The sequence below is a fragment of the Papilio machaon genome, chromosome 11 (genome assembly GCF_912999745.1).
Source record: "Papilio machaon chromosome 11, ilPapMach1.1, whole genome shotgun sequence".
Lineage (NCBI taxonomy): Eukaryota > Metazoa > Arthropoda > Insecta > Lepidoptera > Papilionidae > Papilio > Papilio machaon.
In genome coordinates, this window is record NC_059996.1 from 8268070 (window position 1) to 8294683 (window position 26614).

At 34.9% G+C, this 26614-nt stretch overlaps 4 protein-coding genes across 4 annotated transcripts; 1 reads left to right on the forward strand and 3 right to left on the reverse strand.

Moving 5' to 3' along the window:
• Window positions 1-2910: 2910 nt before the first annotated feature.
• LOC106709738 (cytosol aminopeptidase-like) lies at window positions 2911-9491 on the reverse strand. Its single transcript, XM_045680108.1, has 12 exons — window positions 9476-9491; window positions 9298-9433; window positions 6628-6760; window positions 6216-6343; window positions 5768-6017; window positions 5483-5685; window positions 5256-5361; window positions 4735-4842; window positions 4155-4260; window positions 3869-4018; window positions 3651-3724; window positions 2911-3120 (listed from the first exon to the last, which is right to left on the reverse strand). The coding sequence occupies exons 1-12, from the start codon at window positions 9489-9491 to the stop codon at window positions 2944-2946; spliced, it is 1587 nt and encodes a 528-aa protein (XP_045536064.1). The 3' UTR covers window positions 2911-2943.
• Window positions 9492-10437: 946 nt separating this feature from the next.
• LOC106709736 (alpha-ketoglutarate-dependent dioxygenase alkB homolog 6) lies at window positions 10438-11314 on the reverse strand. The gene is made up of 2 exons (XM_014501591.2): window positions 11234-11314; window positions 10438-11145 (listed from the first exon to the last, which is right to left on the reverse strand). Exons 1-2 carry the CDS (start codon window positions 11282-11284, stop codon window positions 10495-10497), a joined length of 702 nt encoding a protein of 233 aa, XP_014357077.2. The 5' UTR covers window positions 11285-11314; the 3' UTR covers window positions 10438-10494.
• A 478-nt stretch (window positions 11315-11792) lies between these two features.
• On the forward strand, window positions 11793-15860 carry LOC106709679 (ubiquitin domain-containing protein 2). The gene is made up of 4 exons (XM_045679996.1): window positions 11793-12152; window positions 12217-12497; window positions 13413-13610; window positions 15341-15860. Exons 1-4 carry the CDS (start codon window positions 12071-12073, stop codon window positions 15485-15487), a joined length of 708 nt encoding a protein of 235 aa, XP_045535952.1. The 5' UTR covers window positions 11793-12070; the 3' UTR covers window positions 15488-15860.
• Window positions 15861-21092: 5232 nt separating this feature from the next.
• Window positions 21093-26481, reverse strand: LOC106709728 (cytochrome c oxidase assembly protein COX15 homolog). The gene is made up of 8 exons (XM_045679993.1): window positions 26211-26481; window positions 25966-26133; window positions 25500-25632; window positions 24546-24678; window positions 24014-24200; window positions 22421-22682; window positions 21903-22171; window positions 21093-21292 (listed from the first exon to the last, which is right to left on the reverse strand). Exons 2-8 carry the CDS (start codon window positions 26119-26121, stop codon window positions 21152-21154), a joined length of 1281 nt encoding a protein of 426 aa, XP_045535949.1. The 5' UTR covers window positions 26122-26133; window positions 26211-26481; the 3' UTR covers window positions 21093-21151.
• Between the last annotated feature and the right edge of the window lie 133 nt (window positions 26482-26614).

A 26614-nucleotide genomic window follows, 5' to 3' on the forward strand; every position in this document is an offset into this window, starting at 1 on the left:
CTGTCTCAGTAAACGAATAAATTAGATTTATTGGTAATTACTTGATAAATATTATATTTCTATTGTTGGTGAAAGTAATTCTATCGAATGGAAGTCTCCGCTCTGTTAACTCTTACCATATTTGACTCATTCTGTTATTAAATTTTACAAAAGACATACTGAAAATAAATGTTTCTTCATTTTTAGGTCAATAAGTATCAGTGTTTCATTTCTGTCCACCCTTCCTTTACTTGTATGGGATCATTATGTAGACATAACACAAGGAATGATAGATTTGTGGTGGTCATTTTTGATAATTGAAATTTAAAAAAATCGACATTAAAACATATGTGTGATGTAAATTATCTAAATTTAGTATTACTAGCGATTGCTGCGAAATTTAGGGAAAAAAAAATAGCCAAGTGACTAGCACATATTAGCTATTTTGTAGTAAAAGACCCTTCAAAATCCGTCCAGCTGGTTGGGAGATTACACGGAACAAACGCAGATATGAGAAAAGCCTAATTTTAAAGGTTTGTTATTGGTGTCTAGTTATAAACTCCGCAAATGCATTATGTTCACGAAAAAAGATTTTTTTCGATATTACATACATACACTTCAATTTTATTAATTATGTCATATTTTTATATATAAATTATTGTTTATTTTTATTTGTGTAATTATTTGTATAAAAGTATACTTAACAGCAATAATCGCAATATAAAAGAAAAAATAAACATACTTCAAATCGATAATTTAGCCAACATGTGCATAACAACATTATAAGAACAATATAATAAAGTTTGGTTTAAGTACTTAAATTATATAGCGTCAAACAAAATTACGTTAAATTATAAAAAAAAATACTTATTTGGTGATTATATTGAGTTACATGGGTCTTATTACAAACTAGAACTGTTAATTTATCATTAAAAAAATTTTACTTGGAGTACGATACTAAAATGTATATCACAAGAACTGGAACATCCTGTGTATAGAAATATTGTATTTTAAACAAGAACGTTACCAGCTTATGATCTAGATGGGGAGCCAAGTAGTAATTATCCAATATTAGCTATCGCCCACGACTACATCCGCGCGAAATAAATAAAAATGGGTAGCCTTTGTGTTCTTCCAGACTATGTTCTACATATGTCCCAAATTTCATCAAGATCTGTTCAGCCGTTCTGTAGATATCTTCAAACTGACAACCATCCATCTAAACATTCACATTTATAATATTAGTAAGATGTGTTTTAATGAAAACATTGATAAGTAGTTTTTAAGTTATCTATGGATATATAGAGGCTAGCCCCCCTGGTATTTTGTTGCCCCCATGTTAAATACCGTCTTATTTTGTTTGTAGTTTAACTGTTAACCTGTGTTTCTAACGGTAAAATGTGTATGAGATAAATATAATATTATTATTGCTGTGTTTTGAGAAAAAATTAATGAACAATTTACTTTTGAACGAATGTTGCGGCATTCTAAAAATTAATGTCAGTTTGGCCTTAATTAACTTAAAGTCGGTAAAACTTCTGCAACATGAAGAATTTCGGGCAAAGGTCACTTTACTATTTTAGCCAAATTAGATAAGCGTTTGCTATTGTTACATAAAAAAAAGTCAAGTGCGAGTCGAACTCAAGCACCGAGAGTTCTGTAGAAACAGTCCTCCAAGGAACAGTAGACCTGAGTATCTAATATATAAAATTCTAGTGTCACAGTTTTCGTCACCGTACTCCTCCGAAACGGCTTGACCGATTCTCATGAAATTTTGTGAGCATATTCAGTAGGTCTGAGAATCGGCCAACATTTATTTTTCATACCCCCCCCCCCCCATTTTTATTAACTGCGCGCGGACGGAGTCGCGGGCGACAGCTAGCCTAATATATAAAATTCTCGTGTCGCGGTGTTTGTGGTTAAACTCCTCCGAAATGGCTTGACCGATTTTCATGAAATTTTATGAGCATATTCAGTAGGTCTGAGAATCGGCCAACATCTATTTTTCATACAGCTATTAAGTTTTTTTTAACTGCGCGCGGACGGAGTCGCGGGCGACAGCTAGTTTTATATAAATTCCAGCTCGATACCTTCACGCGTTCCTGAGAAAAAATGGTCTTGACAGATGCACCGACAACAAAGTAATCCTATAAGGGTTCCGTGTTTTTCCTATACGGAACTCTAAAAAAGACCAAATTAGTGACTTACAGTGAGTTTCTGAAGATATATAAACCATATTGTTATCCCTGTCATTATCTTTGTCAAAACAGAGACAACAATATATTTTAAAGGGAGATTTGGTCTCGGAAACCCACGGTTAGGTCTTTACATATTAACGATGTGATGATGACATGTCTACAGTCTGTACAAGGTGGATGAATCAGTCTGATAACCAGCCATCATTGTGTGAGGCTCGCTAAAAATATAACTGCTGTTTATAGACGCTGAAGTCATCGAGTGATGTAATGACTTATCAGACTTGACTAATTGTTTATCGCATCATTACACAACTTGTTAAAGCTTTTATACCAATATTCTATTACTCTACGAATTTTTGAACAGCTCATCGTTAATATTAAAGCTTCATATTACGGCAATCATTGGAAAAATAAAGATTTAAAGATACTCACTTTATTTAAAAAAACGGTCAAAATGTGTTCACACATCATTGATGAAATTTCAAAAACTACAGATTTGTCATTTTTACATCTTTATTGTAATTAATCGCAAATAAAGCATAAACAATAAAAAACATAAATTTTATAGAAATCGTTACTTCCTAAATTACATTATATAATGTGATCTAAAACAGAAGAGTACAAACGAATCATTGACATTTATTTACCAATATTACTTTTTTTTAGAAAAGATTAACAAACGAGTAGTAAACCAATAAAGTGATTATCTGTAAATGACATTTGTTAGTGTACGTCGTGCGCAGTGCGCAGTGCGCAGTGCTCAGTGCTAGTGTTGTCCGCTGTGTGTCGCTGCGTAGTTGGGCAGCTGGGCCAGGAAGTAGGCGAGCGTGCGCGCGGGGCGGCCACTCATGCGACGCCTGCGCAGGTAGGGAGGTGCGGCCGCGTGCGCCAACTTGCCCACACCCGTCACGTCTAGGTGTACCCACTCGCCGCACACAAAGTTCTGACAATTGTATTTCACTCAGTTTCCACTAGTTTTATACTTGTATTCATACAAATTGATTATTATTATCTTTGAAACAAAACTCAAAACTATACAAGTGTCACCACAAAGGAGTTGAACAGTTTAAAACTACAGTCATCATCAGCTCACTGAGGAGCTCGGAGCCTACCCCAAGTTAGGGGTTACAAGGACATAGTCAACTATAGCCCAGTGCAGGTTGACTTCACACATATCTTTAAATTTCTTCAGATATGTGCAGATTGCATTACGTTGGAAGGATGTTTTCCTTCACCGTAAAAACGTCAGATAAATGTACATATGAAAATCGAAAAACACATAGGTACATGGCGGGATTCGAACCCAGGACCTGCAGATTGTAAGTCAACTGCTTAACCCTTGAGCCACTGAGGCTCAGTAATACATTGAAATAGACACCAATTAATAATTAGCGCTTACAACTACGTTACTACTAAGCCCACATCGTGGTTAAATACAAGTTTCTTTGTTAAATATGAATGCAACAAAAGTACCCTTAGAAAAGCTGCGCCAATACAAGGTGTAGCTTTACCGGATCCCTTATTTCTCAAATCCACTGATGGATCATCTGAAAATGTGTAAATAAGTACCTAATAAATTTATGTTTCTAAATATTACATGAATAAGACAAACATCAACAAGTCACCTCCTTTACACAAAAGAATAGGCAGAGACTGAAATTTAAAGATAATTGTAATATATAGTGTCATGCCTGTGATCTGCGCATGGTAGTAGTTCCAGAGCGGGAAGCGCCAGGGTCTGTCCCCGCTGCTGGCGCCGGCAGACCTCAGCGCAAGCCACGCCCCCTCCACGTTGCTGAAACACCCGAAGGCCCCGCCCCCCGTCGCCAGCAACACGCCCCCTGACACAACAACACAGAAATATATATATTTATGCATTTAATTTCGAATATTTTTATTTTATTTTACATTTATCTTGACAGTGAAATTACCTTTGATTTCGGATAAGTTTACTATTTAGTATTGTTTAGTACTGACGTGTAAGTGTGGCGACGTCTACAACGAGTGCGGGGCGGTACGCGGCCTGGCCGTACACCAGCGCGTCCGCCAGCAGCAGCCGACCTTCCATGTCTGTGTCCTCGATCTGTTCACATGTACACGACATATAATAACTATGTACAAAATATTTTTAAAGAAAACAAACCATTACATGTTCATAATCACCTGTGAAAGTCAATAAAAAATTAAAACAGAATTGTTTATTACCCGTCTACAATGACCTCTATACATTTATAGGCTATATGATGTAGTATTTTGTGCCTATTTGATTTAAATTATTTTGGCGCTGATTGTAACTGTAGTGAGATCCAAGATTTCACAGATATAAAAACTGTCAATAATATTAGCAGGCATTTTAAAGTCAGAATGAATTAAAAGTGGCCACCTAATAAATTGATAATTTAGCAGTCATTCTTCAAAGGGGACCTTTCTTTTTCGTCGCCCACGATTATGTCAGTTTTATTGTGATCCATTTTGAAGAATATTATTTTCTTCCCGTACTATCATATGAGCTGAGATAGTTTACTGTTGATATTATATATAAAGTATATATTGTGACCTGTATGGAGGTGCCGTTGAGCGCGCGCACGACGTCCCCCACCTTCATACACTGCCCGCTCACCAAGTTCTCACACAAAGGTATCACCGCCCGGATGTTGATAGGGATCTGTTATACCAACATACTGTTATACAAATTGACATAATGTAAAAATATTGGATTTATTAAGGTTGTCGCTCTAAAAGTGATTTTTGCTTAAGAAATCTTTCTCATCTGAAGTGAAACTTAGCTCAGTGAAGCTAACCTTTTACTCAGCTTCCGATTTTAACATTATCTTATTAAAAGTCACCAATATGACAACTTGTCGCACTTTACTACTCATGTAAAGATATAGAACTGTCCTCTGTGTCTTGTCAAGTTCACGGCCGGAGTTAGGATAGGGCGCTGGATAGAAAGGAGTGTCACAGATTTGCGAATTACACAGTTTCACATATCTTAAAAGCATGGTAAAAGAGGGCACTGAAGAAATCTCACCTAGGTTACTATTAGAGCTAGAATACTGCGTAAGTTGATTAATTTACCTTGAGTTCAGCGATGGCCTTGATGGCAGCGAGCACGACGGCGGCGCCCGACATACTGCCGCGGTTCTCACGCATGTGCTCCGGCGGCTTCAAGCAAAGACCTCCGCTAAACACCGCACACATTATATTTAAATGTATTATACGACCGTATACACGATAAAAATTTGAAATTAAAACCTCGAGAGAGTATCTAAAGCACAATCAACAAATCTAAGTAAAGCCCTCACGAGTCGAAGGTGACTCCCTTGGCGGCGAGCAGCACCGGGGGCGTGTCGGAGGAGGCGCCGTTGTAGCTGCAGTCGAGGAAGTACGGCGGCTCGCAGGAGCCCCGCGCCACCGCCAGGAAGGCCTCCATGCGCTGCGCCGCCGCCCACTGCCCGTCCCGCGCCCACACCTGCACGCCCAGCGGACACAGCGTGTCCAGCGCCGCCTGCCCACACACAACATTCACTAATGTATCACTAAACCCCACTCCGCACCACTTGACTACCTGAACTAATATCTGTAAAGACCTGCGCTATTCCTATAGGAGTCATCTTGTTGGCTGGCATGTCGGACAAGTAGCGCGCCCAGTTCTGGGCCTCGCCCATCACCGCGCCGCGCGCCCACAGCGCCGCGCACTCCTCCCCGCCCTGCGCGCCAGCTTGCTCACCAACTTGCTCGCCGGCTTTCTCGCCAGACTGCTCGCTCGGCTGCTTGCATTCATACATCGCGACGCTGGTGACGGTCTGCCGGTCTACGCTCGACTTGAACTCTTGAAACCTGAACAAAATCTAAGCGTTACTAGCTCTTATACAAGAAAATAAAAAAACTTTCCAACGAAAACAATAGATTTATATATTTTAACACAATAAATGTATATGTATATTATGTCGCTTATGGTCCTTCGAGCTCCTTCATTACTTAAAGGTTTCTTTGCTAGTGCTCCTTATGGTATAAAGATGTAGGAGGTGGGTGTACCTCCAGGCGGCGAGGTGTGCTGCCTCCGCGGCGGCGTCGGGCGCTACGGAGCTGTCCACCAGCACGCGCGCGCAGCCCCGCGCCTGCAGCGCGCGCACGCCCGCTCCAATGCCCCAGCGTACGTTCTCCTATAACACGATGCTGACACATCAACATTTGTGTCGTGTTGGTTGGCTTTCTTATTAAATATAGCAAGAAAACCGGTATCCAATAAGATATTGGATTGCAAACGCTATGTCTCAAAAGTCGAAACATATTGATGCATGAATAAACAAAAAAAATCGTCAATTCTTCTTTCCTCTCATACCTTATTAGAAAAGAGTCAATGCGTACAGTGAACGTGTACTATTGCTCATAACAGTGAGTGATAACTCTATAGTTCTTCAAGGTATAATGAGTGAGATTTGCAGACCCGTTTCTCATCGAGTTCCTCCAGCTTGTTGTAACCGGCGTGCTTGAGGCCGCAACAAGCCAGAGCCACGTCGCCCTCCTCGCCAACGTCCGTCACCACCAGCGCGTGCCCCAGCTTCAGCTGACAAGACACTCTGGAAACGAAAACGATACGAAATATTAAAAGCTTATCTATTTAAGAGTTCGTCATATTTTAGGAAAATATTGTTAACACTATATAGAGCAAGAGCCCGTGAACCCCAGACCTTCGTTATTTTATAAAAGCTGAAAGTTTGTCAGCGCATGCTCCCAACACAGGTAAGAACGATGGACTATTATGAAGTTTGGGTTACCGTGGCTTTGGCAGGTAAACGGTACTAAAGGTGTGTAAAATACCGATCTAAATTCATCAAATAATAAAGTGTGATTTTTTGGTATTACCTTCAGAATATTATTAAAAATCACGTTATTGATTGCCAGACACTTAACATCGTGGCAACCCCTTGCCAGACACCCCTAATGTTCATGAAATTATAATTCTACTTATGTTATAGTATAAAAGCTGATTTTTATATATAATACTTAGGTAATAATTAGATGATGTTTCCTCATCAGCCAGACATTTTTGATAGTTCCAACCCCTTGCCAGACAATGATGTAGGGTCGCTGTAGGAGCGAGCGCGAGACAGTACATGTATGTATACAGTATATGTATGGTGGGTGCGAGTGAGATGGCGAGATAGGTCTATCGCGATCCCTCAATAACAGATTATAAAAAAAAAAACAATTAAATAATACTCAAAAATTTTATTAAAAATATATTAATAACATTACAAGTTATTATAGAGCAAGAGCCCGTGAACCCCAGACCTTCATTATTAGTAGTAGTAAAAGTAGTATCCATTTCAATGGAATTCTCTGCATATATTCTCTCCAATGAATCAGTATATAATTCATGTAAATGAATCAATAAATGACAGCGGCCATTGTTGATAATATCTTCTTCTATGATGCTACAAATTTCATTGAAAGATTCTTGGTGGTACTCTCGATAATGATGCCAATCACTTTTAACAGATATTTTCGCCAATGAAGATATTTTATTATTAAACTGAATCCTACAGTCAGTGTGATAGTATATTTTCGGATTTGCAATACTTTCCAATCTACTTAACAACTCATTATACTCTTTTTGATTTTCAATGCTAGACATTATACGAGACTGAAATTGGTTTTTATCACCTTCATGGAGTGGAAGCATTTTTGATCTCACTTGTCTCTTTTTGTTATTGCAAAATAAACAAATTTTTTTACTTATACTGATTAAAATGACTTATGACTTATGACTGATGAAAAAATATTTTACCCCAGAACCTAAAAATTCTAAAAAGACTGTTGAAACAGAGCAAGAAAAAGAGCCATCTAAAGACGTAAATATATCAACAGACGATTCAATACCAGGTTCATCGCATTTGTCTGAGTTAACTGTATCACACCCACCTTCAGCTTCTCAATCAACAGAACTTCAACCTTCCCAGGCAGCTGTGGACATTCGCGGACTTGAAGAAGTGAGTGAAAATGCTAATGCAACCACAGAAGTAAATAGTTCGATTCAAAGTGATACCAGTGTTGATATAAGTAAAAAAATTTGTTTATTTTGCAAAAATTTGTTAAGTAGATTGGAAAGTATTGCAAGTCCGAAAATATACTATCACACTGACTGTAGGATTCAGTTTAATAATAAAATATCTTCATTGGCGAAAATATCTGTTAAAAGTGATTGGCATCATTATCGAGAGTACCACCAAGAATCTTTCAATGAAATTTGTAGCATCATAGAAGAAGATATTATCAACAATGGCCGCTGTCATTTATTGATTCATTTACATGAATTATATACTGATTCATTGGAGAGAATATATGCAGAGAATTCCATTGAAATGGATACTACTTTTACTACTACTAATAATAAAGGTCTGGGGTTCACGGGCTCTTGCTCTATAATAACTTGTAATGTTATTAATATATTTTTAATAAAATTTTTGAGTATTATTTAATTGTTTTTTTTTTTTATAATCTGTTATTGAGGGATCGCGATAGACCTATCTCGCCATCTCACTCGCACCCACCATACATATACTGTCTCGCGCTCGCTCCTACAGCGACCCTACATCATTGTCTGGCAAGGGGTTGGAACTATCAAAAATGTCTGGCTGATGAGGAAACATCATCTAATTATTACCTAAGTATTATATATAAAAATCAGCTTTTATACTATAACATAAGTAGAATTATAATTTCATGAACATTAGGGGTGTCTGGCAAGGGGTTGCCACGATGTTAAGTGTCTGGCAATCAATAACGTGATTTTTAATAATATTCTGAAGGTAATACCAAAAAATCACACTTTATTATTTGATGAATTTAGATCGGTATTTTACACACCTTTAGTACCGTTTACCTGCCAAAGCCACGGTAACCCAAACTTCATAATAGTCCATCGTTCTTACCTGTGTTGGGAGCATGCGCTGACAAACTTTCAGCTTTTATAAAATAACGAAGGTCTGGGGTTCACGGGCTCTTAGACGAACTGTGGCATTATGTAAAAAAACAAAGTCAAAGTTTAAGGTATAACTAGTAAACAATGGCTATTTAAAATCAAGTGTTAATCGTTACGGAATAAATAACGAACTCGTTGAGTTGCCGCGCAAGTTTGCCGCCGCTGCGCTGGTCGATCTCGCGGCCCGCACATGTCAGCTCTAGTTCTTTGCCGTTGTCAAACACACCAACCACTACGCCTTTCTGCAATAATAACGCAATAATGATTGCTTTTATTGTTATAAAACATGCACTACATTATAACAAGTAACCAGACACTCGAGACATTCCATTAAGTATACGGACATCCGATCACGTGGTCGTGGTTCGAATCTCGCCATTCGACCTGTGAAATACTGCGACCACACAAGAGAGGCGTGAAGTAGAAATAATTTCGCGTTTGATTAGTGTGCGTGACAAAGGCCTAATTTTAGTCTCTATTCCTTCCCACCCTTTTTATATAAAAAATAGAATGAGAGGAAATATTTCTATGGGTCCCAACTCCGGTGATTAAAGGTAGGCAACGCATCTCTAATTACAGATGTCTATTGCCACTTAATAATATAAAAAAAATTTAGTGGGACAACAAACTGGCTGTTTAAATTACGAAATGCAAAATCTATGGCTGGAAGCATAATGTGGAGAGAGATCTTGACGGGGATAAGAGTTCCAAGTCTTGACTGGCGGAGATGACGCACGACGAAGACCTAGACTTGTTATAAGAGGTTAAGGCTTAAATTGGTTAGATCCCGCCACTGTAATTAGTCTTGGAAACAATTAAATCAATATATTTACTTAACCTTTTCGTTTTCATTAGATTTAACTTCTTTGACCTTTACTTTATCAGAGCCGCATGTTTGGGCGTGTTCCGCAGCTGGTTTCCCACTCGCCCATCTAACTGTTGTCTTGCTGTACGTAATTCGCCGAAAAAATGCACTCAAAAATAATTTTGATAATCTCATTTTAAAAAACAATATTATTTACAAATAATAAAATTAATCATCAAAAATATTTATTCCATAGCCACATGGATTTATATAAAAAATATGCTATTTAGAAATGGAATGTTTATTACTTTTTTTTAAGATTACTTTATATCAATAATAATGCAAAGCAACCATTGTAGATACAGCCAGCAGAGTCGATTGCAAAAAGGAAAATTGAATGGATGAATGGTCATTGTATCAATTTTAAAATATTGTATTTTTTTAAAGTTGCATTTTTATGTGTTCTAGAAACTGCTATAAGGAATTTTAACTTAATATTAATATATTAAAATGCTCAAGTAATATCATCTTTTATTACCAATATTAATTTTAAATGAACTTGTTTTAGGTACATGTCTAATTGTCAGTGAAATCCTTGTGCTGCGGCAGACTGTACTACCTTTCACATATTTATCTGAACACATGTGTAAATTCTTTATTGATTCATCAAGAACATCCTTATTTATTTCCTCAATGCTATGCAAATAGTGATGGAATAGTTTATCCTGCAATACCAATAGACTTCTCGGCTCTAGTAAGAATGAAAAAACTGGTTTCATATCTAAAGCATTCTCATTGGCATCAGGGAGTGGGTCCCAAAATTTTAAAACAATATGTGACCCCACAGAAATTGTTGTTATAGTAGGATAAAATAATGAACCATCTACGTGTGGCAGGATGCCCTGCCCTGGTGTGTATTCATTAACTAAAACATGATTTGGTTTATTTCCACCCATCAAATTCAATTCATCTATCCTGTTTAGATAATTCTGCAGCCATTCAGGGATAGTTTCGGCTATCATGCCCTTGTTGTGGGGAATACCACCCCAGTTTTGAAGTCTTCTGTTCGAAAGTTGAGTCCATTTTGGTTTCGGCGCCGAATAAATATTCGATAAGATATATTGCTCTTCGCTATCCGATAGAAACTCTGATATGTAAAAAGCAGTCGCGTCAACCTGCAATATAAAATAGATAATCATCTTCACAATGTTGATATATGAAATTATATTAAATTTAAATTTAACGAGGGATTGCAAAGCTTACATTGGTGACTTTATAATCCTGGATCGACTTGAAGTTTATATTATTTTCCATTACAGAAATAGCTTATTACTTCTTATCAGTATTCATAAATTATTTACAATAGAAATACCCAAAAAAATAAAACACAATTTTAAATCTGCGATGACGACTGACGATGACATGTTTACATTTTCGATTGATAAAAATGACAATGTCAACCTGACAAGTGATGTAGCAAGAATTTTTTAAGCTTTTTTAAGAATTATTTTTGTAAATAAGGGTTTTATGGGGATTATTATGTAAAAATTGGACTGAATAAATAGATGGTATTCAATACCAAGAACTTCTAAAAGTAAAAATAAATTTCAATTATTCGACATAAAATAAAAATTGAATAGTACTAAACTGCAAAATTAATATTAATTAAAATTGTTGAAGTCATAAAATATCTATTAATAAAATATGTAATTTATATTTTGATAATTTTCGGTTCATCTCACTTCGGAACAATTCGGCGTTTTACGTTTCGTTTTGTCAAATGTCGCGTGTTGTACTTTTTTTTCTAGTTAGATGATTAGAAGAACCAATTGATACAATAAAAATAAATTAAATTCTGGATAAATCTGTTGCTAATGTTAATACTGATGTTTAAAAATACGATTCTTTCTGGTATATAACACGGACGTGTGTACATTTTTGAAATACATAATATACTTCGGAATTGAAACATTTGTTCACAATGCAAATACAGAATGTGTACAGCTATCTTTTGACAGAAATGGACAGGCAATGAAAATGTTATTTGTTAATATTTTTTTGTACTAAATTAATGAAGTGAGATCATAGAATGTGATTATAATGGGAGGTTGCATCGGATTAACTAGAAGCAGAAGCGGCCCTATGGAAGGGTCGTCGGGAACTGTGTCGCGGCCTAATTCCGGTATGTGAATGCTTGACCGTCACCGTGGAGACGACTTCTTGGGCTGATTAAGTTTTTGTTATAGGTGCTCTGAGGAAAAATCAATCCCTGTGTCATGAAACGATTCGGTGGAAGTCTGATGTACCATTAACAGAAGGCCAGCTGCGTAGTAAACGTGATGAGTTCTGGGACACGGCGCCGGCGTTCGAGGGCCGGAAGGAGATCTGGGACGCGCTGCGTGCAGCCGCCGTGGCCGCTGAGGCCATGGACTTCCAGTTGGCGCAGGCAATACTTGACGGCGCGAGTGTATCCGTGCCGAATGGCTACCTCACAGAGTGCTATGATGAATGGGGAACTAGATATCAGGTACTGATTTATGCCTTATGTTTTGTAAATCCTTTTTACCTTTGTTGATACATATTAAATGTGTACAAAATTATTTTCTTACACAACTAATAAAATTAATTGCTTCATGTCATATAGCAATATCTTTATGTATATTATAGGGTCATATTGGACATTTGGAATTAATTTTTGGCCATAGAAGTGTTAGTAGTATTTATTGTGTAAGTGTAAATGTTGTGTTACGCAGCAGCTGCACTGCATCTTATCAAAAACTTCCTGTTGTCAAATGGAAATGTAATAGATAGTATGACAGGGATAAGTTGACTTCTGACAGAGATATGTTGACTTCTGACAGACATCTTAAAATTTTTAAATTAAAACAATTTATCCTATGAGTCACATAATTTGGAACACATTTATGATTAAATGCTTAAATGTTAAGTCATGATATATACTTAAGCTTGATAAGTAATAATGAATTAAGATACTTGTAATGAAATGGTTAAATGTGCTGAACTAACTGTCGCCTGCGATTCTGTCCGCACGGACAAGAGAGAACAAATAAATATATATAAGGAAATAGTATATCTTTTAACATAAGTAGATATAATAAATATTTAAAGATTATATTTTACATTAAATTGGCTTTTAATGAATTTAATTATCTTAAAAACTAAATAATAACTTTAAGCAATGTGTACAAAACTTTTAAAAATGTCTGAAATGAACAAAACAAATTCCAGATTACATTAATGATGTAAATCCCTTGTCATTAGGTTCCACTTCTGTCAAAAGTTGTCATTTATGGACAATGATGATGTAATTTCTCTCTAAAAAAAATTGAGCTTATATGTTTTTGTATGGATGATGGATGGATGTTTCCAATGTTATTCTACCTTGGATATTACTAATAACATGACAATGTTTGTTGTACAGGTACCAATATATTGCCTGTCCCCGCCCATCAACATGGTGAAGGAGGCGTGCGGGCGCGACTCGCCAGCTGAGTGGTCGGAGCCTGCAGATGGAGGCGCTGCTTTGGCGCTCCGGCTGCGGCTTTCAACCACATGCCGTGACCTCGAGCTGCGAGTAGGCGCCCGGCACACCATCGCACACTGCAAGACTGAGCTGCATGTATGTTCCTTATTATTGATTATTTACTATATTTATATTTTAAATATTGTCCTTAGCCAGCAAATGAAATCAATAACTTCCTTAAATATATCTTTTATATTAATTCTTACTTAATGCGAAGGTTTGATGTATGGATGGATGGATGTTTGTTAGAAGGTACTTTCCAGAATGTCTGCATGGATATCACTATATTTGGCATAGATATAGAACATAGCCTGGAAGAACACATAGGCTACAAATTAAGTTTTATTTTTATTTTATTCTGCATTGAAGGAGTAACGGACAACTAGTGATGCATAAATAACAAATTAAACGCATTGGTACAATTTTCCTTATAATTATTAATTGTATATTAAGTGCAAATTACGTTCATTAATTAATTAATTAAGAAACGGCTTAACTCACGTTTTGGTCGTCCGGTGGCGGCACCGACTAGTTTCGGACCCATCGGGGGTCCATCTTCAGGGCGAGTGTTTAATCCGAAGAGAAGCGAACTTTTTTACTCGCGTTTGCCCTACCTCGCCGTAACGGTTAGCAATTAAATTGTTTAAACTTTCGTGAGACATCATAATTAATTAATTAAGAAACGGCTTAACTCACGTTTTGATCGTCCGGTGGCGGCACCGACTAGTTTCGGACCCATCGGGGGTCCATCTTCAGGGCGAGTGTTTAATCCGAAGTTACGTTCGTTAACTTGTAATAAAAGACAGTTATTGTGAAAGCGTCAGCGAAGGAGCGTCGGTGGCTCAGGGGTTAAGCACATGACTTGCAATCTGCAGGCCCTGGGTTCGAATCCCGCCATGTACCAATGTGTTTTTCGATTTTCGATTTACATATGTACATTTATCCGACGTTCTTACGGTGAAGGAAAACATCGTGATGCAACCTGCACATATCTGAGAAGAAATTCAATGATATGTGTGAAGTCAACCAACCCGCACTTGGCCAGCGTGGTTGACTATGGCCTAGTCACCCCTAACTTGGGGTAGGCTCCGAGCCCCTCGGTGGGGACGTATAGTGAGCTGATGATGATGATTGTGAAAGCATATTTCTCGTAGAACAAATTTTGCTTCTGTTAGAAATTGAAAATTGACGTGTTTCTTTACAAGTAGACATGATAGTGTTTATATAAGCTTGTGTCATTATGTTGGTGGCATGAAATGAAACGTGACTCATGTATTGAGAAACCAATAACAATGTCTGCCCCCAACGAGCTTAATTTTAATGATAAATTGAATGATCGCCGCGACTTGACTGCTAATGCACGCGTCATTTTCCTGTTCTCACTTGACCGTTAACCACAAACTAATCTTACTAATATAAATGCGAAAGCTTAGATGGATCTTGATGGAATTTGGCACAGATGTAGAACATAGTCTGGAAGAACACATAGGGTACTTATTAAGTTTTTTTAATTCCGCGAGGACGGAGTTGCGTGCGACAGCTAGTGTCGTAGTGTGTGTGTGTAAATAAAGAAGAAAAATTAAAGATTAGCAAACACTTTCTTTTGTAATATTGAAATATGGATCTTTTTTATATCAATAAACCTCAAGCGTTGGTTTCTTTATCCCACCTGATGTTAAATGGTGATGAAGTCGAAAGATATGCTTAGTAAGTAAGGTTTAAGTACCATTTTTAAAAGAGTTAAAGATTTTTTTGTAATTTTTTTTCTAGATTTTTTTTTAAATTCCTACTAAATGTGGATAAATGGTTTATGTATATGTGTTTAGGCGCTGGAAGGCATAGAGCCGTGGCGCCAGCGCTGGTTCTACGGTGGCAAGCTGCTGGGCGACCGGCTGCTTGTGGAGGAGGCGCGCATCACGCCCGGCTACGTGGTGCAGGTCATCGTCAGCACCGAGCCGCGCCCCCCCAGCTAGGAGCTTCGCCCCCGTCAGCCCCGCCAGCCCCGCACGGTAACACACGCCGCTACTGCAACTAGGGTCTTACACACAGTTTACATTGTTACAATCCAGCGACAACGCCCACACTGGAACCCACACAGCATTCCAGTTGCAATTTCACTGGAATAATGTAAACTGGATGTAACGGTGAATATTCAATGTAGTGACACTTGTATTACAATATTGGTGTTCCTCTCGCAATAGTGTTGTTACAAGTGTGACGGACATTTGAAATTCCCGATAACTACACATCGATTCTCGCATTCTGTGGCCGATTATAAACAACAATATCGATTTTATGCTTGGTTTGATTGTTTGAGTTGTTCTTTTTTTTAATTTTATTTTTAAACGGAGCTCAACTTTTGATAATTTTATTTATTTTGAATGTAATTATGTTTCATTTGTTATGTTTAGTTCTAATAATAAAATAGTTTTTCATCAAAACGTACATATCCTAAACTTGTATATATTATATCAGTATAACTTACTTTAAATATTTTTTTTTATTTCATAAAATCGATAAAATTAATCGTAATCGCTTTGCGTTCAGAAATCGATGTGTTCCTTGTTTTTTTTTATATTTATCAAAATCCTTTGTTGAAATTATTCAACGATTACAAAATTATTTTTATGTAAAAAAAAAAGTATTATTAAACTAAATTATGGTATTAAAAAGTATGATTTTGTTTATGGAACAAAGGAGAAATTATTTTAATATTAAAACAAATTTATTTGATTTTTCTTACTTGATTGAATAGAAAGGTATAAATGGCGCGTATTTCAGCGCTACATTTCTAATGAGATTATTTTTATTATTTCTTTATTTATATTTAAATTGAATTATTGCATTTATTATTATATTCTTAATATACTTGGAACTGGATTACATTTACTGCCATTTTTATTTATAAAATACAAAATTTTTACGTAATCTAAAAAATATTTTATAACATGGAAAATATAAAGTTGTGTAAATTTTGCATTTTTACATACTTATGTATCTTATAATAACTGTTTTCTGAGTATACTGTTCGTAAATTACGGGATTCTTACCACAATTAGGCTATTTGAGGTCCCGATATTTCGACACAGTTGCATTCGCCATGTTCACGGTTTGACTGCAACGATCAAACAACCTAATCGTGGTAAGAATACCGTTTTTTACGAACAGTATATTAGTAAATATCACGAAAGTTTAAAGTTATATGTTTTCTGAGTGTTAATTATTTCTGTAACAATTTAATTTCAGATTTTGCATACTCATAGTACACATATGCCTAAATAATTGTAAATAAATCGATAATTAACATATAAAAGTATATAATAAATATATATTCAATTGATTTTTTTTTATGGAAATTAAGATTTGTTTTGTAAAATCAATAAGTTTATTTAAATATATATCTTAACTAATTATAGTATTCAAAGGATAATGCCTTATTTTCCTCATGTTAGTGATACTATTTACTAATGTTTTCAATACATTTCTTTTATTCTTTCGTAAAATTTTAAATAATTAATCCAATTAAATTTTGAATGTAATTTTTCTTTAATAATTGAGACATGAATTTATATAGAATCAAATAATACGTAATTTTAATTAATATTTTAGTAAAATAAAAAACCAAATTCATAATATCCCTCTTGTATACGGCAAATAATCTCATTATTAAATATTGCTCAATAAATTATTATTTAAAATTATTAATTACAAAATAATAAACAATATTTACAATATCAAATATTTTCAAATTGATTTTTAAATTATTTTTTAATTAAATATTGAATGTAAAAAGAAGCAATATTATTTTTATTATTAAAAATATTTGAAAAAACGAGCAAAAAATTTCATTAAAAACGAGAAATATTTTTTTGTTTGTAATTATTATTTTTTTAATGCTTAAAACTTTATTTGCATTCAAAACATCCGAACAAAGTTTTATCTTGTTTTCTGGGACATAAATGCTTGGTTTATTAACTATATTTAAATTTTAAATACACATTATATATTCGTCAAGTACATAATGTTCTTAAGAGGCAATATACTCAAAACATACCGCCTAGAAAATGTTTCATCTCTTTACGCCTAGAAAATTTATTTTACACTATATTAATTTATTCACTACATTTCTTTATATATTAAATGAAAACATATGCAGTGATAACTACTTACATATTATATTTTAAATAAATACATGTATATTTTGCATATTATTTGTATACATGAAAATCACAAAATTTTGAAAAATTAGTTACTTTCCTTTTCCTTATTTGATAAAATTATAAATAAATTCCTACTTTTATTAGTCGTTTTGTTTTTGCTTTTTAATGTATATGTATACATTGATAGTTTACGCTCTATCTGAAACTAATATCGGATGTATACTACGCATCTAGAGTGTATACATGTTGTAAATAGTGTTTTTGTTTTAAAACGCAAGAAAATTCATATAAATTTATGTTTTTTTGGTGGCCTATAAATAATTTCTGATTAATATAATTATTGATAGTAAACTATATATAATTTTATATTTATATGTGTATTTTCGCCTAATATATTGTAATTAATAACTGAATAAACTTTACATATATACCATATATCGATGTATTTGTACAAGTTTCTCGATGTTTATTGTTTAGCTTTGTTTGTTTTCACTGACAGAACACATGTATACAAACAAATTTACATCTCCCTCATAATCTATAAAAAAAAACGAGATAATATGTTTTATACAGATGTTTCGGCAGTGGAAATGTATTATAATGGTCTAATATAATAATAATATATGTAAAATATAAATAAATATAAAAATTAACATATAGGCTAAAGATATATGTATATTTATACGCTAATGTTAAATTTGGATGAGGCTTAGTTTTGTAACAGTTTTTGTTTATTGCTGCCTCCGGTTACCATAGATAATAAAGCATATAAAGTTTGAAAAATACATAGACAAGTGAATAACTTGTGTAACTCTGTCTATTTTATAATTACATCAAATTTAATAATAAAATAAATGTCGATGTTTCAGTGCTCGAAATTATCTTAATAGAAAATTCACTGACAATAATTTGAAAATAAAAATCTCTATCAACATCATTTATTAGCTGAAAGTTTTAAAAAAAATTCTGTTCTTCACAACACGAGTACGTGTAGAATGTTTCGAAACTGAACATCCTGTATAATACTGAACCATTTCATTTGTGTTCGTATCGCATGCCATATTGTGTATATTTATATGTAGAAATAAAGCAACGTCTCAATTTTCGTAACATAAAATAAAACTACTCTTGGATTTTATTTCAAAAAATATATTTTAATAAACTCTGGTCTCAAAATTCGTGCGGTTAAATTTTATCTTTTTAAATTGTTTATAGTCTTATCTTTTCGCTTTGAAGAAATATTATGTGGTGCTAATTTAAATTTTCACGGAGCCCCTTTTTCCAGAATCCCAAGAATTAAAATAAAAATTTGCTCAGTAAATATAATGTTTATCTGTACTTTATATGTTCGCTTAGAATTTTATTGTAAAATTATATCGCAATTGATATTTTAAGTAAAGTATACAACTTATATGGATAGTATACATGTTATATTAAATGTATACGCTGTATATTTAAAGCATTTGAACGGGGCTCGTCGATTTGCTGTTCCCTAATTGACACATACGGGTAAATTCCAAAAGTTTCACTGTATTTTAAAATTAATTCTTTTGCTCACTTCAATACGCTTCTTTAAATACCATTTGTATACATTTAACAGATAATTAATGCTACATTGTGAATTTTCGTGGAAAAAATTTTTAAAATTCATTTTAATTTCTACATGGAATTGATTATTTCTCACTATATTGAGTTTTTTATATAAAGATACACTCACAAGTCGTGTATAAATTCCAAGTTATACATTATCTTATTGTATTCAAGTTGCAATCTGTTTTCCTTGTATTTAAAATTCACCGCACATGTAATATACATAGTCTTCTGTCAAAAAATACTTGTATCGTAACTCATTAAATCTATTGAAATGCAAATGTGTATTTTGTGTTGCGTTTTCGTACAAGAATTGGTTTTGTTCTTGTCTAATCCATTGCTGTAAAATATGTTTAAATAAAATCGATTAAGAGAAATATATTTTATTTCATTTATGTATTTAGTACCTGGGGAATGTTTAAATCTTACTAATATTATATACTAGCTCTTGCCCGCGACTCCGTCCGCGCGGAATAAAAAATAGAAAACGGGGTAAAAATTATCCTATGTCCGTTTCCTGGTTCTAAGCTACCTGCCCACCAATTTTCAGTCAAATCGATTCAGCCGTTCTTGAGTTATAAATAGTGTAACTAACACGACTTTCTTTTATATATATATAGATGCGAATGTTTGAATGTATGTATGTATGGATAGAAGGATGTTTATTAGAAGGTATCTGTAGATTGGCTTGCAAGGATGTGGCTGAAATTTTGCACAGATGTAGAACATAGACGGGAAGAACACATCGGGTTCTAATTAAGTTTTTTTTTATCCTGCTCGGACGGAGTCGCGGGCGACAACTAGTATATAACTAATGAAATAGAAGGGGTTTAGATTTCAAATTCGCGACTTTCTGAATTAGTGATATTTTGAGCTGATAGTTGGGTACTTTTTTATGTATTTATTCTACTCTGTATATCTTAAACGGTTTGACTGATCGTGATAGTTAATGAAGGAAAAAATAAAAAAAACAACATATTAAAACAAAAACCATTTATTTAAATATTCGATAATTACACTAAAAGCAGTCTATTTCGTCGTGTTGCAGGTCTATATGACGTACTTATAATATTACTGTGAAGAATAACCTTAGTTTCGATATTTGGGCGAAAAATTTTCACAAACAAAGTATGTGAAAGGGAAGTGAATTTAACGGAAGAGGAATTATTCCTTTCCATTACTACATCAATCAATTAAAGGCAGACAAATGTACTTGCAACTTATAATGTTACTTGCAAACTTATAAAAAAGTTTTATTTTTAAATAACTTAGAAGAATACTGTCTCAACTGAACTCAAGTTATACTGTAGTTCTATTTTAACTGCTATAGTTAAAATAACAACTGTAACATTTTAAATGCGTACATATTTAACTCACATCGAATTAGTACATTATTTGGCGATATCAAATGCGCTGATTCTATACAAAGTGGATTTAATTAAATTTGTATTAAAACTTGTGCAGTGCCCCCTACCGCCTCTACCGGGCGTGAAGTACACCAAAAATATACTAATTTCGACATAAATGACAATAAAAATATATTTTATACATTCTTGAGAGCATTAATGGCTCAGGGGTTAAACACTTGACTTGCAATCTGTATGTCCTGGGTTCGAATCCCGCCATGTACCAATGTGTTTTTCATATGTACATTTATCCGACCTTACTATGAAGGAAAACATCGTGATGCTGCACATATCTGAGAAGAAATTCAATGATATATGTGAAGTCAACCCGCACTTGGCTATGGTTGACTATGTCCTAGTCACCTCTAACTTGGGGTAGACTCCAAGATCCTCAATGGAGACGTATAATGAGCTGATGATGATGATGATACATTGTTATTAGTTTGAGAACGAGTGCAGTTTGTGTAGAAGTTGATGTATTTCACTTGGGTATGTACTTGAGGAGTTTGATCTCATGTGTGAGGCAGACGGCGAGTGTGAGCAGCGCCAGTGATCCAGCTTGGTGACTGGCGGCCAGTGGTGTTGGTACATACGTCAGCAGTGTCGCTACACCCAGACCTACCTGTAACATACATACATTTGTGTTGTATGACCACATACAACATAATTCCACCTTCGAGCTCAAACAACCTAATCTTGGCTAGAATACCTTTTCTTACGAACAGTATATTAGTAAAAACCACGAAAGTTTGAAGTTATATAATTCCACCTCTTTTTTCTCTTCCTTCTTAGAGAAGTGGATTTGATGAAAGTCGCATTGGAAGAAGAAATCTTTCTTTAAGTTCCTTTCAATTAAAAGTAGGTAACGTATCTCGCCATTTCGGCGAATTTAGGTGGCCGCTTGTTTTTTTGCCACCTTATAAAAGAGAGATATAAACATGTTCTGAGCTCGTTTTCTCACTGTTAAATAGCTTTACTTTTGCAAGAAACAAATTTTTTTATATGACTAGTGTGACGTCACCAGACTTCCTATTAATCTTGCATTCCTAATTTAATCCATAAATAAATAAATAATAAGTCAATATATCCATTTAAAATACAAATACATACTATTTTACTAATACAAATAAGAATATATGGATGTATGGATGAATATGTTAGATATCTCCATAGTCTATCAATTTAGACAGAATCACGTGCAATAGCTAGTATATAATAAAATGAACATTGACCTGCATCCAGGCCATAGCTCCAACAGCATGAGCCAGTGTGCGGGCTGCGGGTGAGAGTGGTTTGCAGCGAGCTGTGAGTGTGAGTGCGGAGGCAGTCAGCAGTGTGGTGATCCCCAACACGCGGTGGTCAAACTGTACAGTCGTCGGGTTCTCAGTCAAGTTACGTAACACTGGACTGAAGGACATGATGTCCTCCGGCAACCAACTCTCACCCATCTTAGGGAACGAGTTGTACACCAGACCTGCATCCAGACCCGCTACAAATGCACCTGATAAATAAAACTGACTTATTTATGTCTATCTTTAAATAGCTGAAATGTTATAACACTCACATTATATATTATTTTAAATTGTACTTTAATCAGCAAAGAAAAAAATTTGTTTTATTAATTTTTAATAAAAAAAAATATCAAAAACCAATAAAGCCGACTTATTTTTTAAACAATCTTTATTTTTCTCTATTATTATGCATTAAATCTTTAAAAAAAAAACTAATTTATATATTTTAATATACTCACCCGACATCGCAGTAAAGAAAGCCAAAGCTTTAACAGTGTGTGCCAAGGCTGTCACACTTTTCAACTCCTTGATCTTCTGCAAGGTGGCTGCGGCGGGGAAGGGGCGGAGCACCCGCAGAGCTCCACCGAGCAGACCCGTGTACAAGATGAAGGCGAGACTGAGGTGAGCTGCCAGCCGGTACTGAGAGACACGGGGTACGTCCGAGGGACCCTGGAAGCGGTCCTCCAGACCAGACTTCACCATGTACCAGCCCATCACACCCTGGAATTAAGTGTTGAAGAAAGCTAATGCAATTAAGCTGTGAAACTATTTTAACAGGAAGCAGTTTTATTTAATTTATTCGTTATCCAGCACTTTACTTGGACATCGTGAAACAGACCCATTATAATATATAAAATTCTCGTGTCACAGTTTTCGTTCCCGTACTCCTCCGAAACGGCTTGACCCATTCTCATGAAATTTTGTGAGCATATTCAGTAGGTCTGAGAATCGAGAAACATCTATTTTTCATACCCCCTCCCCAATTTTTTAACTGCACGCGGACGGAGTCGCGGGCGACAGCTAGTTATAATATAACGATGAGTCCTATGTATAAGGGTCTAAGTAACAAATTGACGATTTTTATTTTTTTATGTTAAAAGCTACCTCTTAGTTTAGTTAACATACATTAAACACAAATACACATTTACAGGTGTATATATTATTTTTTGCCGAAGTAAATGAATCTATGTGACCTATTTTCCTATATGATTGAAACTTTGAAAGCCTCTGCTGAAAAGTTGTCAATTTGCATTTTAACTCTTATTTGTAGGAGCCATCGAATAGTGGTATTATCTGAAAAAGTTTTCAAGTCAAGTCACATATGAATGTTTCTCAGTTTATTTATAACAGCTGTCCAAAACATAAATCAATTAAAAAAGGTGGACAAATTTAAGTATTTGGGTCACTGGATCACTGAGGATATGAAAGATAATCTAGATATTGAAAAGGAACGTAGATCGTTGTCTGTTCGCTGCAATATGTTGGCCCGCAGATTTGCCAAATGTACCAAACATGTTAAGTTGACTCTTTTTAAGGCATACTGTCAATCTTTCTATGCCTGCGGTCTGTGGGTTGACTATACGCGGAGGGCATACAGCGATCTGCGGGTTCAGTATAACAACGCGTTCAGGGTGTTAATGGGGCTGCCACGTTACTGCAGCGCCTCCGGCATGTTCGCGGAGGCTCGTACAGATGGGTTCGATGCCATCATGCGAAAGCGCTGCGCCTCCTTACTGTGCCGAATGCGTGACAGCCATAACGTTATCCTGAAGGCATTGTTGGATAGGTGGGACTCAGTGATGCTGGCTCGCTGGATAAATATACATGTAGAATAGCGTATTCTTGTATCGCTGAGTAACAACAATATCCTGTCACGAATAGTTTATAGTTTATTTTGTTTTATTTATTTTTTCTCTTTATTTTTGTTACTAACATTACTTATTAAGTCTTTACTAACCCTAGTATAATAATATGGATCTTTGTAGTCTGAATTAAATAAACATTATTATTATTATTATTATTATAAATATGTTGCCATGTTTATTTGTTACCTGAGCAGCAACGAGTGCGCAGTAGACGGAGACACGTCGCTTCATATGTATGTCGAGGAAGCCTCTGCGCCAGAAGTAGGCTGCGGGGAGGAAGACCGCGGCTCCGATGCAGCGTCCCCAGGTGCGGTGCAGGTACTCCATCCACCAGATCCACTTGAACTCTGACAGTGTCATGCTCTGGTTTTTACTGCGGACCGGATATATCACATTGTTATCATAAATGGATGGATGGATGTTAATAGGTTACTCTATTTATGTAAATAAAACAAAATAGAGACAACAAAAAAAAAATTAAATTAAAAATATTATATGTAAAAACCTCTATTGTCATTTAGCATAAGGAATATGTGCGAAAAAGATCTGGATCAAATTTGGCAAAGTGACAGATTACTATCTGGAATAGCACACAGAGAACTCATTAAGTTTTCTTAAATTCTGGTCCTAAAAAAATCATAATCACTTCTTAGGTTTCCAAGTAAAAAAGTAATTTTTTCTTTATATTTAAAAAGCATATCAATATGTAACAACTCACTATTTATATTCCGGGAACTGTTTGTACTTGTCGAACTCCTGCTGCCACTGCTCTTCTGTAGTGGGCAGGGACTCCCCCAGTAGCCGCCATGTCACCATTGACAGTCCCGACTCTGTCAGACGAGTCACACCTCCTGATAACAAACATTTTGCTTGTTAACACACTCAGTATTAAAGACACATGCAAAAGTGTTAAAGGTATGTACAATACCTTTAACACTTTAAATGCTTTAATTTTTAGTAATAAGTAATAAATTGCCTTATATATTATAATTCATTAATCTTTATAATAATTTTTGATTACATTATCCATAATACATGGAAATAAAAGCCAATTTTTAAATCACAAATTTGAAAATGCAATGAACCAAGCAAGAATAGAAGTTAGATATTGTAAAAACAAATAAATTCAGGTAGTAAAAGACTTAAATTGTTTAAACTTTCATGAGAATCATAATTCATTAAGAAATGGCTTAACTCACGTTTGATAGTCTGGTGATGGAACCGACTAGTTTCGGACCCATCGGGGGTCCATCTTCAGGGTGAGTGTTTAATCCGAGGAAACTAGTCAGTGCCTTCACCGGACGATCAAACGTGAGTTAAGCCGTTTCTTAATTAATTAGTAAAGGAATGTTAATAAAATAGACAAAAAGCAAAACAAAACAATCCTTTATTTATTTTACATTTATAACTATTTGACTTATATTTTCCTTGTATACAAATTAACAATGACCATTGACAAAAGACTTAAAAATTAATTACTGCCATAAAACACAGTAACATGCTATCTCTCTTATTAACTTTAAAAATAACAGAGACAAAAATAAACAATATTTAAACTGATACAGCAGTGGTATTTCACACTTTTTTCACTTCTTTCCATTTGTTGTACTCACAATAACATTAATAACATAACAAACACTATATAGCAGTAGTATATAGCCCACTACCATACCTAGCACTACAGCTGTGAACACCATCCCGCTGCAGCCGAGAAGCCAATACCCCACAGCCTTTGAAGGCTTCTGCTGAGGACCACTTGCACAGAACCGGCCTATGATACCATTTGATTTGATTACTTCAGTTATCTGAAAATTGTAATAACATTTATCTAGTTAGAATTATTTAGAACATCATCATCCTGCCTCTATAAAAGCCCAGCGTGTATATACTTTAAGGGATCATACCAAAACTCACTTCCTTCTTATGCATTGTAGTGTTGATTATAGCAATATGTTATTATTTCTTAATTCATACCCAATGAAGAATTGTATATTTATGTATATAATAATAATCAACGGAGATGAAAATAGATGAGCCAAGCAGAAATATATTATTTAAAAATCACTCTGACAAACTTTTGGAGAAAAAAAAATTCATAATAAATTTCTATACCTGATCAGTAAAAATAAGTTTCTTACCCTAAAACCTTTTGTATTTCTTAAGCTTACTACATTGAAGCGAGTCGGAATAGTCAGCTCTCTGCTAATTAATCGCGGTCCTACATTACTAAGTATTTTGTTCTGTGCGACTCGCACTGGCTGAGAACAACGACAAATATGCGCCAAACTCCACATTACGAAATCGTGCTGCAATATTGAAAGAAACAGTCACATTAATTTATTTATTATATCGAGGTAGTGTACTTCAATTATATGGTACTTACTTTCAAGTGATTGACTCCTACAGCATTTAATTAAGGGTGCCAAAATAAAGATAACAAAATAACCTAAGCAATTATATTGTGAAACTGTGTTAACAAGTCACGGAGTTCAATTCTTTTTATTTACAATTGATTGTATAGGCATTAATCTAACATGAATTTGTTTGAATCCCGGTCGCATTCATATATCAACTTTTATTCTTTTTCGAATTCAATTAAAATTGTCTTGGGAAGTTTCTGACTTTGAGATGAATTTAACTGACGTTTATTGTGAAATGTGACATTTGAAATCACTAATTTTGACATTGACATAAAACAGCAATGTTTCTAGCAGAAATAAGCAGTTTATGGTTTTATTTTCGTTGCCATACTCTCCAAGAAAAACTACGATAAGCCAGAAATTAAAA

Bases quoted from the DNA above. Each gene is read 5' to 3' on its own strand.
- LOC106709728 (XM_045679993.1), bottom strand. From the start codon at position 26,121: ATGTGGAGTTTGGCGCATATTTGTCGTTGTTCTCAGCCAGTGCGAGTC. The intron at 24,679-25,499 runs GTATGGTAGTGG...GTTTGTTATCAG, and splicing joins GTTCACAGCTGTAGTGCTAG to GAGGTGTGACTCGTCTGACA. The intron at 24,201-24,545 runs GTGAGTTGTTAC...TCCGGTCCGCAG, and splicing joins CAGTTCCCGGAATATAAATA to TAAAAACCAGAGCATGACAC.
- LOC106709736 (XM_014501591.2), bottom strand. From the start codon at position 11,284: ATGGAAAATAATATAAACTTCAAGTCGATCCAGGATTATAAAGTCACC. The intron at 11,146-11,233 runs GTAAGCTTTGCA...TTTATATTGCAG, and splicing joins AGGATTATAAAGTCACCAAT to GTTGACGCGACTGCTTTTTA.
- LOC106709738 (XM_045680108.1), bottom strand. The intron at 5,686-5,767 runs GTCTTTACAGAT...GTGTGTGGGCAG, and splicing joins CTCCTATAGGAATAGCGCAG to GCGGCGCTGGACACGCTGTG. The intron at 3,121-3,650 runs GTACTTTTGTTG...TACAATTGTCAG, and splicing joins TTGGCGCAGCTTTTCTAAGG to AACTTTGTGTGCGGCGAGTG.
- LOC106709679 (XM_045679996.1), top strand. From the start codon at position 12,071: ATGGGAGGTTGCATCGGATTAACTAGAAGCAGAAGCGGCCCTATGGAA. The intron at 12,498-13,412 runs GTACTGATTTAT...TTTGTTGTACAG, and splicing joins AATGGGGAACTAGATATCAG to GTACCAATATATTGCCTGTC. The intron at 13,611-15,340 runs GTATGTTCCTTA...ATATGTGTTTAG, and splicing joins ACTGCAAGACTGAGCTGCAT to GCGCTGGAAGGCATAGAGCC.